Source organism: Staurois parvus, unplaced genomic scaffold (assembly GCF_062004578.1).
Source record: "Staurois parvus isolate SC_StPar_1 unplaced genomic scaffold, SC_StPar_1.0 ptg000154l, whole genome shotgun sequence".
NCBI lineage: Eukaryota > Metazoa > Chordata > Amphibia > Anura > Ranidae > Staurois > Staurois parvus.
The window spans coordinates 13,153,354-13,166,011 of NW_028317950.1; the positions used below are offsets into that span (position 1 = coordinate 13,153,354).

General features: G+C 41.5%; 2 protein-coding genes across 2 annotated transcripts in view; one reads left to right on the forward strand and one right to left on the reverse strand.

The window, feature by feature from the left end:
• LOC149463526 (ficolin-1-B-like) overlaps positions 1-12,658 on the reverse strand; it is a 638,327-nt gene that overhangs the window by 225,788 nt on the left and 399,881 nt on the right. The gene's annotated exons all lie outside the window — the stretch shown is intronic.
• LOC149463530 (olfactory receptor 1M1-like) lies at positions 1,934-2,875 on the forward strand. The gene has a single exon (XM_089675319.1). The coding sequence runs from the start codon at positions 1,934-1,936 to the stop codon at positions 2,873-2,875; it is 942 nt and encodes a 313-aa protein (XP_089531445.1).

Here is a 12,658-nt window from a genome sequence, read left to right on the forward strand (position 1 = left end):
CTACACCGAGTTCACTATATGAATCACTGATGTATTTATACATGTTGATCATATTCCCCCTTAATCTCCTCTTCTCAAGAGAGAATATATTCAGTTCCTCTAATCTTTCCTCATAGCTGAGCTCCTCCATGCCTCTTATCAGTTTAGTTGCCCTTCTCTGTACTTTCTCCAGTTGCCCAATGTTCTTTTTGTGAATTGGTGCCCAAAACTGAACTGCATATTCAAGGTGAGGTCTTACTAATGATTTGTACCGGGGTAGTATGATATCTCTCTCTCTGGAGTCTATACCTCTTTTAATACAAGAGAGGATTTTGCTCGCTTTAGAAACCTCAGCTTGGCATTGCATGCCATTATTAAGCTGGTGATCTACCTGAACCCCCAGATCCTTCTCCACCATTGATTCTCCCAGTTGTTCCCCCCCTAGTATGTATGATGATTGCATATTCTTAGCCCCCAAGTGCATAACTTTACATTTATCAACATTAAACCTCATTTGCCACATAGTTGCCCAATTAAACAGTGCATTGAGATCAGATTGTAAATTGAATATATCCTGTAAGGACATTATTCCACTGCACAGCTTGGTGTCATCTGCAAAGAGTGAAATGGGATTTTTAATCCCAGACCCTATATCGTTTATAAATATATTAAAAAGTAAGGGTCCCAGCACTGAACCCTGGGGTACACTACTGACAACCCTAGACCATTCAGAGTATGAATCATTAACCACTACTCTTTGAATACGATCTTTTAGCCAGTTTTCTATCCATTTACATACAGATTTTTCCAAGCCCTTAGACTTTACCTTACACATTAGCCGTGAGTGGGGAACTGTGTCAAACGCTTTTGCAAAGTCCAAGTATACCACGTCCACCGCCTTCCCTTTATCCAAGGTTTTGCTCACCTCCTCATAAAAAGTAATCAGATTTGTTTGACGACTTCTGTCTTTCATGAATCCATGTCTGTTGCTTAAAATATTTTTTTCCAGCAAGAACTCATCTATGTGGTCTTTAATTAAGCTCTCCAGTATCTTCCCAACTATAGAAGTTAAACTAACAGGTCTATAATTACTTGGTAAAGATTTTGACCCCTTTTTGAATATGGGCACCACATTGGCCTTACGCCAATCTAGTGGTAATATGCCTGTCATTAAAAAGTCCCTAAAAATTAGAAACAATGGCTTTGAAATGACAGAGCTTAATTCTTTAAGGATCCGTGGATGTGTGCCATCTGGTCCAGGTGCTTTATTCACCTTTATTCTGTCTAAATATTTGTGGATCATATCAATTGTGAGCCAATGTGGATCATCTGGAGCTGTGTCAATACCATGCCCATTATGGACAAGAGCTCCCCCATGCTCTTTTGTATACACAGAGCTGAAGAAGGTATTTAATAAATTTGCCTCTCTTTGTCCCCAGTCACCCACTCTAGTTTATTTTGTAAAGGACCTACATGCTCGGACTGGACCTTTTCACTATTAATATATTTGAAGAATTTTTTGGGTTGGTCCTGCTATCTTTTGCAATCTGTCGCTCGTTTTCAATTTTTGAGGCCTTTGTTTCCTTTTTGCATATTCTGTTATATTCTTTATAATGTTTAAACGATGATAGTGTTCCTTCATTTTTATATTTCATAAAAGCTCTTTTCTTATTATCTATAGCCTTTTTAAGCCACATAGGTTTGATATTTAGCCTTTTAAACTTGTTGCTCACTAGAATTCACTAGAATTGCGAAGCCTATCAAACAAACGTAATTCCGCATTAATTTGCTGTTTCTATATTGGTATTGCAAAGTGACAATAAAGACATTTGACCAGCTGGTCATCAATAGTCACTCAGTTAAATGTTGTGTGCCTAGGAGTTTTAAGATTCAATCTAACTGACTTATCTAATGTTATTGCCTCCTAGGATTAAAAAAACAAGATACAGAAACAATGTGTAAGATCAATGAGACAGAATTTTCTGAGTTCTTCCTGCTTGGATTTCATGAGTTGTACAATCTTAGGGTTCTGCTGTTCTTCCTCTTCATGGTGGTTTATCTCTTGATTGTCATTGAAAACTGCCTGATTGTCACACTTGTGTCATCTTGTCATGACCTTCAAATCCCCATGTATATCTTCCTCAGGAACCTGGCACTGGCGGACCTTCTCCTGACTTCCAACATCACACCAAAAATGTTACAGGTGACTTGGTTAGGTGGAACAGTCATATCCAAAACAAGCTGTTTCATCCAATACTACTTCCATTGCATTGCAACCTATACACAATCTCTGGTTCTCACAGCTATGGCTTTTGACCGATACCTAGCCATCTGTCACCCACTCCGGTACACTTCTCTTATGGTCAATAAACTATGCTTCAACCTGGTCTTCTGGCCATGGGCTATTCCCATCATCCTCATTCCAAGTGAAATGTTTTTTATTGGCCAAATGAGTTTCTGTGGTTCCAAAATCATTGACCACTTCTTCTGTGATTTTACACCCATTTTGGAAATGGCCTCCACAGACACTTACACAGTGGTATTTGAAGACTTTGTTCTGTCCATTCTTTTGGCATTTACCCCTTTTATACTTGTTATAATATCCTATATCTGTATATTTATAGCTATCATCAAGATGTCTTCCAATGACGGAAGACAAAAAGCCTTCTCCACATGCAGTTCTCATCTGGCGGCTGTGTGCGCCTATTACGGACCACTGATAGCTATCTATATGTTTCCAGTTGGGGGAAACACACCATATGAAAACAAATTGAAGTCTTTGCTTTACACAGCAATAACTCCTCTAATTAACCCAATACTTTACAGTATGCGAAACCAGAGCATTAAGAAGGCGGCCCAACTACTATTCCGTAAATCTGTAAAAATTAATCCCTAAAGCAGATTTCCTTTTATTTATTTGTTTATTAATACAGATTGACTTATATCCCCCTGTTTAGTAAAACAGAGGATTCTTTCCAATGCCGATCTAGTTTTTACAGGTTCAAAATTTGCAGTTCTAGGTTTTACCTCTTCTTGTGATATCTGGTATTGCAGCCCCATTTAATGACAAGTGCTCTGTACTATGTATCACATTCATTTGAGAAGGGTTCTAAGCTGTAGAAATCAAAACCAGCAGGAATGAATCTGTTACTTCATAAAGTGTATGGTCAATCAACTAAATTGTAATTAAAATAGATTTCCTCTTAGGCCTCATGCACATTGGGCCTAAAAACAGACACCTTGTCAGGTGTTTCTGCTCAGCCTGTGAAAGCACCTCTTTGTTAGCCTATGTGTACATGTACATATAAGGGTTTACAGGCATATTAGAAAAGGAGCATTTACAGCACCAGAGCATTCAGGAGAAGAGCTTTTGAGCAGGAAAAATGCTTGATGCATCTAAATGCATGCAGATGCGTTTACCATTAGGCCTGTTTGAGCAGTAATGCATTCCAATGGCCGTAATTGTTAAAATTTGCCTAAACAGGTGTGCAACATACAGCTTTAGGCATGTTTTTTAGGCAGCTTTACTCCTGCCAGAAGTTCTAGTATTCAGAGGAAAAGGGCAAATGTCCATTGTGCATGAGGCGAGGCCTTAAGCCAGCCATAGACGGTTCAAATCTCAGCTGGTTCACCAGAGATTGTAACCATGTATGGGCAGGCTGATCGATCAATCAATTTGGGTACAACCAACCTGCTGGATTTTACATGCAATTATTACTAGCAGCTGTTAAAGCCACTAGCAATAATCACTGTGTTCTCCTGGAGGAGACACCTTAACCCCCCCCCCTCCTTGGGAGAAAACAATGGCTCTGCAGGAGGGATACCACTGCTGCAGTGAATAAATTATCTTTATCTATAGCTGTCTTAAAGTAAATCTGTCATGGAAACAGCATGAAAATGCTAGCTGTCTGTCTGTCTTGCTTGTCATTTTATTTGAATGTATTAAGAAGAATGAATGAAAGATAAGGATTTCTAATTTTTCTCCACTTTTCTTGGTAGGCAACTTAGAAGGTATTTAGATATGAAGATCAGCATGACAGCCAGGCAGGTAGCATTTTGAGAAAGAGACCAGCAGGGTCAACTTATATAATTCTCCCATGATGGGTCTACTTGACATCTGTAAAGAATGGAATACACAGAGCTCTAGCTAAAGCCTAAGTTTATCAAAAAGTTAAAACAGAAACATCAGCACAAGGGACTTAACTTACAGTTAGTATAATGTGTCCTTTGTGTTGATCCTTCTCTTTTCAAAAGAAATCTTCCTCTGTCCTAGCACCCCCCTCGCCCCTGCTCCTGCCGCAGATAAGATCTCTGAATGGGGGATGGGTGGATGATTGATAGCCCCACCCCCTCCATTCAGAGATGCTATGCCATTCATAGAAACTGTAGTACAGCTTCAATGAAGGATCTAGTAGCCAGGGGCCCGCATGGCCAAACTTGATGAGGGTTCCTAACAGCCTGTTAGTTTTAACAACCCCCATCACACCGGAAGAAGATTTCTACTGAAAGGGGAAGAATCAACACAAGGGGCACATCATACTAACAGTAGGTTATGTCCCTTGTGCTGATTTTTCAGTTTTTTTATTGTTAACTAACCTTATGCTTTAATTGTGGTCTATCTTCGACTAGCATATTATTATAGGCAATTATTAAATGTGCAGCCGATCATCTGATAAAATATTAGCAAGTTTGACGCGATTCTGTTTTCAGTTTAACAACTAAACTAGCAACAGAAATTGAAAGCAATGACCTAGAGGTGACCATGTACATGCTCATATACCTTGTAGGTACAGAGGATGAAAGGAGATGGTAGGCCTGATCTCTTGGATAGAGGCTTGTAAAAATTTGCTTTGGGGTTACTAGGGTGCTCTGCAAAGTATGTGAGCGAGCATTCTCTATCCCTTGCCTGTGACCACAGGATTACTTTAAAATTTCTGTTCAGTGAAAACACAAATTTCCTGTCATAATGAGCACTCTACTCCCTTGTTATAGTAAAAATCCCATGACTAGTGTAGAAGAGAAGTGCTAGTTAAAACCATAGCTACTGAACCATCCCCTACACAACTCTCTCTCTCACTCGATAATCCCCTTCCCCCCAACTCTCAATATACCAATAAAGGAGACCAAAACACCGTTGGAGTAAAATGGCCATCACTGCCTTTTATTAACAATTCAACTTCAAAATCACAAACACATTCCTTAAAACAGAAACATACAGGAGAAGTTGTTGGTCTTAGAAGGCACCAAACAAAACTGATATCCCCCTGCGGAACCTTAACCATAATATTAATTCTAAGCATTCAGCCGCAACGCACGGCTCAGAGACAAAACACACCATCCACAGTGCAGAACCTCCACCTTCCAGTTAAACCTTGGTTAACCGGATGCACCTGGGCACACCATACCACCGATGGTTCCCAACCATTCACTTTAGCTTAAAATGATTTGCCGCCTCCAAAGACCAACAACCCCCCCAAAGCCAGAACAAACCAGGAACTGAAAGACCCAAACAACCCCAAGGGAGGGTGGGAGGGAAGTTTCCTCTTCCGCTGCCACTCCTGTACTGGATTGTCCCACACTCCACCACTCCCAAAAGGTGTCAAAGACCCCACCCCACCCCGCACTACCCATCACCAATCAGGTAAACCTACATGTTTTACAACCTTCCCACCTTTACTTAACCCTTTACTGTCTTTCCTACTCCTCTTCACATAGGCATGTCTGCCCTCTGCTATTTTTTTTTATTTCGCTATGGGCACTGCTTTTATAACAATAAAGTATATACTACTTCAGAAAAACTGCTCTGGGAGCACACAGTTTCAGGCCACATGACCCACATGTGCTTAAGCATATAGCCACATGATCTCACTCAAAGGGGCTTAAGATAATCAGTCTTTAGCAGAGCACGGAGCAGTGTTACCAGGAACAAGAATGCATCATATCCCCTTTCTAATACTATACCAAGGGAATGTGGAAATTACAGTTTATGGTCAGGCCAGCCAAGTCTGTACTTATACTACACAATGTAATGAGGGGGTGAGAGCCTTTTTTAAGTACCATTGCCCTTAAGTGGGTTTGTAAAAATGGCCCCTTTTGCAATATTGCCATTCTAAGGTTTCTGTATACTGTTTTATAGTAAACCTGTGTTTGAGGCCCTCAAATTGCAAGTTTGAGCTCTGGAACTGCCATGTAATCCCTCAGTGCATGCTCAAGCAAATAAACAAACTTCATTTACAAGGAAGGTGGCCATGACAAAACTTTGACATTGCAGCTCAATTCAACATTTTTATATAGAACACTCTGGATTTTATAGCTCACAGATTAGAGGAAAGATAAATAAAAGTATATGTGACACGCAATCCAGCTTTCCAATAATTAGCTCAGCTTTAAAGCTCTAAGTTAAAGCTGAACTTTGGAATAGAAATAAAGTCTATCTACAAAGTCTATCCAATTATTAAAATTCATTTCCATAGTTTTATATAAACTCACTGTTTAAAAAACAGTGACATCATCGCTGTAAAAAGGAAGACTCCATCATGCCTGGACATGGCGAGGAAGAATATTAAAAGCAGCAATGTCACTTCTTGTTAGTGTTCATCTACGCTTATTGAAAGTTCAATTTTCATCATGCATCATGCACTGTGAATTGTGTACACAATGGGTGAGCAGGTGGGCAGGATTGCAAGCCACAATGTGCAGTTGGGCACACAGGCATCCAACACTCCCAGGATTATTAAATGCTAAAGAAACTGATGGAGGAATGCCTAAAGATTGAGAGAAGATTGGCAACATGGGCTGCAGGTGAGGTAAGTATAACACTTCTTATTTATCAGGGAGCAATGTTTAAGATAATTTTGGGTGGTAGCAGTGGTGCTTTAAGAGTGTACATATTCAAAACATGTAAAAAAATAAGCTTTAAAACAAACCCTCACTGAGCTCTGTACCTACACACAGTTTGGAACAACCAATCTTCAAAATCCAAAGATCACAGGATAAGCATTGGTGTCCTTCAAATGGCTCTACTCTCAGCAGCTCAACTCATCCTGCTTCCCCCTCCCAGGGATACTGCTATGTATTTAGATTAGAGATTAGACGGTTACTTCTGGGAGCGGGAGCTGGCTGAATTGCTTAGAGAAAGACTTTAGTGTTTCTGATGAACTTTAAGAATGAATTGCAGACATTAGAGATGATGTTAAAGCTCATTTACTACTTGGTAAGAATTGTATGTCCATGACCTGGCTACTGCTTCACTTTTTAAGCGAAGCACATATAGAACAAGAGATGCACAAGAATAATGACCATATTAATACAATTTATACATGAAAATATTGGAATAATAATACATTATAAATTGAATGAGTTGATAAATGAATTAATTATCTGACAAATATGATAAACATTTAATATAGAATTAACCAAATCGAGAGTTACATACTATATGTAGATGTTTAATATAATAAATATATATATATATATATATATATATATACAGTATATGTTATTATTATAATATATATTATATAATTTATATCTGCCAATTAAAATAAAACATTCACGCAACTGTGTTTTTTTTTGTTGTAATTATTCCATTAGCATTTGAGATGGAAAAGGGGTATCTTTCAGTATAAAAACTTTCAGGAAAAAGATGTTGCCATACGTAAAACACCTGATGTTAGTATTGATAGGGTTCTAATAGCCACCAAGTAGAATTAAACCTGACTTGGAATGATGAACGTGATTAGTGATTCAGAAAGCAGAAGGAATTGAAGTTACACAGTACAGAAAGCGCGGTCTCAGGGACCCAGTATGGCGCTGTCTAGATTCTTGCTGCAGTTGATAACGTACAGGGAAACATAAAGTAAACTGATTGAACTTTCTGACAGGTGGAGTGTTTAATGGACAACCTTATGTAGCACTACCCTCTTGAGGGCCGCTGTGTGGTGAGAACCCCTAAGCTCTGCACAGTCAGGCAACAGGCATTTTTCACATTGTCATCCACAGTCAGTGAACAGTCCGTGAGCTTGGTTTTGTTATTTTATTAGGGGGAAATAAGTTGGATAGGGAAATAGGGATTATGGGATGCCCAGTTTGGCTTGAATCAATGAACGGGGAACAACTTCCTTCCTATATACAGAAACAGATCATGGACAGTTATTTTCCATGAAAGCCGTCAGTCTTTGTGGATCAGTAGTATCAGCTCTTTATGGGTGAGGAAACAGCAGCCCCTGAAAATAAGCTTAGCTTCTTGTAACTACATGCAGAGATGACTCCTCTCCCCCCTGTAGAACTGCTCCCAGCTACACATCCTGCAGACACTACCAGCCCTCCTGGCTGCTCTGAAGATCTCCCAAGACCTGGATAAAGGATTGAGCCCAGCACTGTCCTTTGAAAGCTTGCTACATGTGGTAGTCTTTCCTCTTGTGGATCCCAAGGTGTGCTGATGTACTCACTCTGTCATCTTTGCTCCCACTGATCCATGTCTCGATCCCATTCATGCATCACTGCTGAATGCATCCTCCTGAGCCAGCCCGAGCCCAGCCTGGAGGCTGCCCCCCAGTCCTAGGGGACCCCTTCCAGGCATTGATAGTCTCCTCAGTACTCCATCTCTCACTCAATTCCCCTGTCAACCTGACTCTCCTATATTTATGAGCCAGTCCACCATTCTACCAGGGCCTCCAAACCTGGAATTGGCCAGACTCCCATAAACATGCAGATTAGGTCTCCACCCCTTTCCTGCTTACTGACTTCTGGAAGGCTCCATGATCCTTCAGAGACAGGTGGAGGTGATAGAGCCACAACCTGTTAAGTCATCCAGAGGACCTGCAATATCCCAACCCATCCTCACAGCCTCACACAGTTACCATGAGTCATGCACAATGATTTTACCTACGATACACTACACTATTCTAGTAGCACACTAGAGGGTGCTACACTTTTTATGTCAATTTTTAGTTATACCTGGTGTCTGCAATGGATCTTTAAAAGCACCCAACCATGAGAAAGCACAGAGGCTGCACTTGCCAATTGCGCTGTAGCCGAATGACGGCTACAGCGCGGTTGTCCAGTTCTGGGAGGGCGTCATATGACATCCTCCCAGAACGTGCTCTCCCGTGCTCCCCCAGCGGCGTGCACCCGGTGATCTCCATGATTGCTGTGTTCTACGGACAAAGCTGATCACGTGCTGTGGTAAAAGGCCAATCACAGCTGCCTTTTATCACGTGATTAGCTATATCCAATGACACAGCAGATCACTGGTAAAGACAGTTGCTGGTGTTAGACTGAATTTTCCTCATGCTGTCACAGCGTGAGGAAAGTCCTGCCGATAACCGGTAATTGTCAAAGGACGAATCGGCACCAATCATCAGGGCACTGATGATCAGTGCCCTGATGATCAATGCTCAGCAGTGCCACCAATCAGTACCACCCACCTGTGCCCAGCAGTGCCGCCCACACGTGTCCAGCAGTGCCACCCACCTGTGCCCATCAGTACCACTCACCTATGCCCATCAGTACCTAGTAGTGCCACCCACCTGTGCCCAGCTGTGCCACCCACCAGTGCCCAGCAGTGCCCCCAATCACTGCCACCCATCAGTGCTGCCCAGCAGTGCCACACATCAGTGCCCAGCAGTACCACCAGTCAGTGCCATCAGTCAGTGCCACCCATCAGTGCTGCCTATCAGTGCCCAACATTGTTGCATGCCAGTGCAGCATCATCAGTGCCACCTTATCAGTGCCAGCTCAATAGTGCCGCCTATCAGTGCTACCTATCAGTGCCCATCAGTGCTGCCTATCCGTGCCACCTCATTGGTGCCTCCTGTCAGTGCTGCCTGTCAGTGCCCATCAGTGCTGCCTATCAGTGGCCATCAGTGCTACCTATCAGTGCAGCCTCATCAACGCACATCAGTGAAGGAGAAAAATTACCTGTTTGCAAAAGTAGAAACAAAGAAAAACGTAAAAAAAAAAAGTTTTGCTCTTTTTTTGTTTATAGCGCAAAAAATTAAACACCTAGCAGTGTTTAAATACCACCAAAAGAAAGTTCTATTTGTGTGAAAAAAATGATAAAAAGTTCATATGGGTACAATGTTGCATGATTGCGCAATTGTCATTCAAAGTGCAACAGCGCTGAAAGCTGAAAATTGGCCTGAGCAGGAAGGGGGTATAAGTGCCAGGTAGGCAAGTGGTTAAAATGCTAGTTGCCTAGTAGTCCTGCTAAGCCTTTGGCTGTACTACTTTGATTCACTGTCCTGGAACAAGTATGTACTTAAGCACATCTGAATTTCCTGATCGGCATACTTGCTTTGGGTGGGTGATTCATAGAGTGTATCAGCATATCATCCATTTATGAAGCATCTTCAAAATGTGTGCATAAATTGTAGTTCCTGATTTCTCTTATGAGAAGTTTACTTTAATGTGCTCCCTTGTCCTATACCACATGTAGATGTTAATGGGGGACCTTACACAAAAAACATAAAACAGTGCAGGGTTCCCTATGCGGGGGTCTGCTATGGATGTCAAGGGGCTCCCCACACAAAAAACAAAAAAAGAGTGGTCCCCCAAAAAATCCATACCTGTTATTTGAGCATTCAGTATAGCTGGTCAGGTAAGTAGGGGGAAAGAGGAGAGGGAAAGCAGGGCCCCCCTCCTCCTGAATCATGCTAGGTCATATGTCCTTAACATGAGGGAAGGCACTTTGCCAGGGGTAGTTCCCTGGCAAAGCAGCTTTTCCCTATGTCGATGAGGAAAAGGACCTCTATCCTACAACCCTGGTCCAGTGGTTGTGAGGGGGCTTATCAGATCTGGACAATTTTAACAATAAGGGTGCCCCATAATACCATTTCTTAATAATAAAAAAAATGCTATAACCCCCAGTAGAAACTATTAGATCATGTATAAGATTGATTTGTTCATGAATTATTTTCAATATTGGATATTGTCACATATTATCTAATAGTTTCTACTGATGGAGAGTTATAGTGCATGTATTTTCCAGGGGGATGGGAGTGAATATTGTATGCACAGGTTTATGTTTATTGGTTTGCCCCATAAACAACCATCCCACTCAAGGGAATGAGTAATGAGTACATAGTTCTCAATTACAAAAAAGTGCAAAGTAAATACAAATACTTAAACCGTTTTTGAGAATTCCTTTATTAAAAAAAAATTCCACAATGTAAATTCATCATCAATTACGTCATCCAGTGATGCAGATCCACATCAATTAAGATAAATAACACCTACTGAAAGAAAAAAATCCTGCCAAATGATAAATATGGCTGATCCCATCACTGAATGGTGCCAAATGACATATCCCAAGGCAGCACTGCTAGAAGTAACCAAGGAAGTGGGGTCACAGCCATATTTGGTCAATGTCATTGCTCAAGTATGACCATGTGGCCTTATCTGGTCAGAGATGTCACACTAAAATGCCTCTTTATCACATGGCTGGGGATTCCCGGCCAATAAATGACTAGGGCCCGTGATGTTACTGGTTGCTATCAGGGATGTTTGAAAGATTATTTGAGTGAGCTTTATCGATTGTTTAATTGATCGATTAACAGCATTGCCTCTAATACAAAGATAATTTATTAAAAATAATTAAGCTGACTAATTAATTATTCCAGAGATACTTCACCCTATGCAGATATTCTTTGTTTCCACAGAATAAGACTAGGTGTAAGTATGGACTGCGACTATAAAAATAATTAAAAATTATTTTGCAGAAGTCACTTTACAAACACCATAAATAATAAAGAAGTGAGATATGACACAGACACTAGAATTTCATCCGCAATGCATTCCTAAAATGTACATAGTTTCAGCAGATTTCTATATCATATCAAATCAAGTAAACAATTTCCTCTCTTAGATAGTGTAGCACTACCCTCTCTTCGGGGTTGCTGTTGATTTGGGTCCCTCCATAGTCCTGCACAGCCAGGCAAACCGCATTCTCCACACACGCTTGCATTCAAAGCCAGAAATAAGCCCTTGAGCTTTTGCTTTGTTGTTTATTGAGGGGATTTAGAACTGGGATCGAGTAAGGGGGGGTACAGAATGCCCAAGGGAACTGAGGACAAACTTCCTAGAACTATTCACAAGCTTCTCTTCTGCAACACTGTTGGAGAGCTAGTCAGCATCTCCTTGATGTACCACCCCAGATAAAATTCTCCTCTTCACCCAGCAATCTGGGTTTTCCTGAGCAGGGGATCTGGCTCCTGTCCCTTTAAATAGGTGAACAGTCACTAGTAGGGTTCTAATCTGGTTTTCTGCCAGAGTGCTCCTTCCGTTATCCGCCCAGAGAGTGCAGGTGTACTCACTCAGATCCTCTCTTGTACCACTTGTGGGTTGGCTGCTTCTGGGCTTCTCCTTCCCTGCCATAAAGGTGGTTCTCTCTCAGGGGTCCAAGGAGTTCCAAGTTTTCCTCCTGTCCAGCTGCAGGCTATCAGGCAGGCCACATCCCACTAGGCCTCCTGGCAGCCTCCTTCCTCACAGCCTCACATCTTCCTCTCAACAATCCACATTCCTGCTTCTAAACAGGCTCCAACACTTTTAAGGGAGTCCCAGCCCCTTGTCAAGTCTTCTGTTAGGGATTGGCTGAGGTCCCTCAAAAGTGCAGCCAGCCACTCCTCATATCATCTCACTGCCTCCAAGGCCTTCCTCCAAAAGCCTCAGAGCAGGGGGA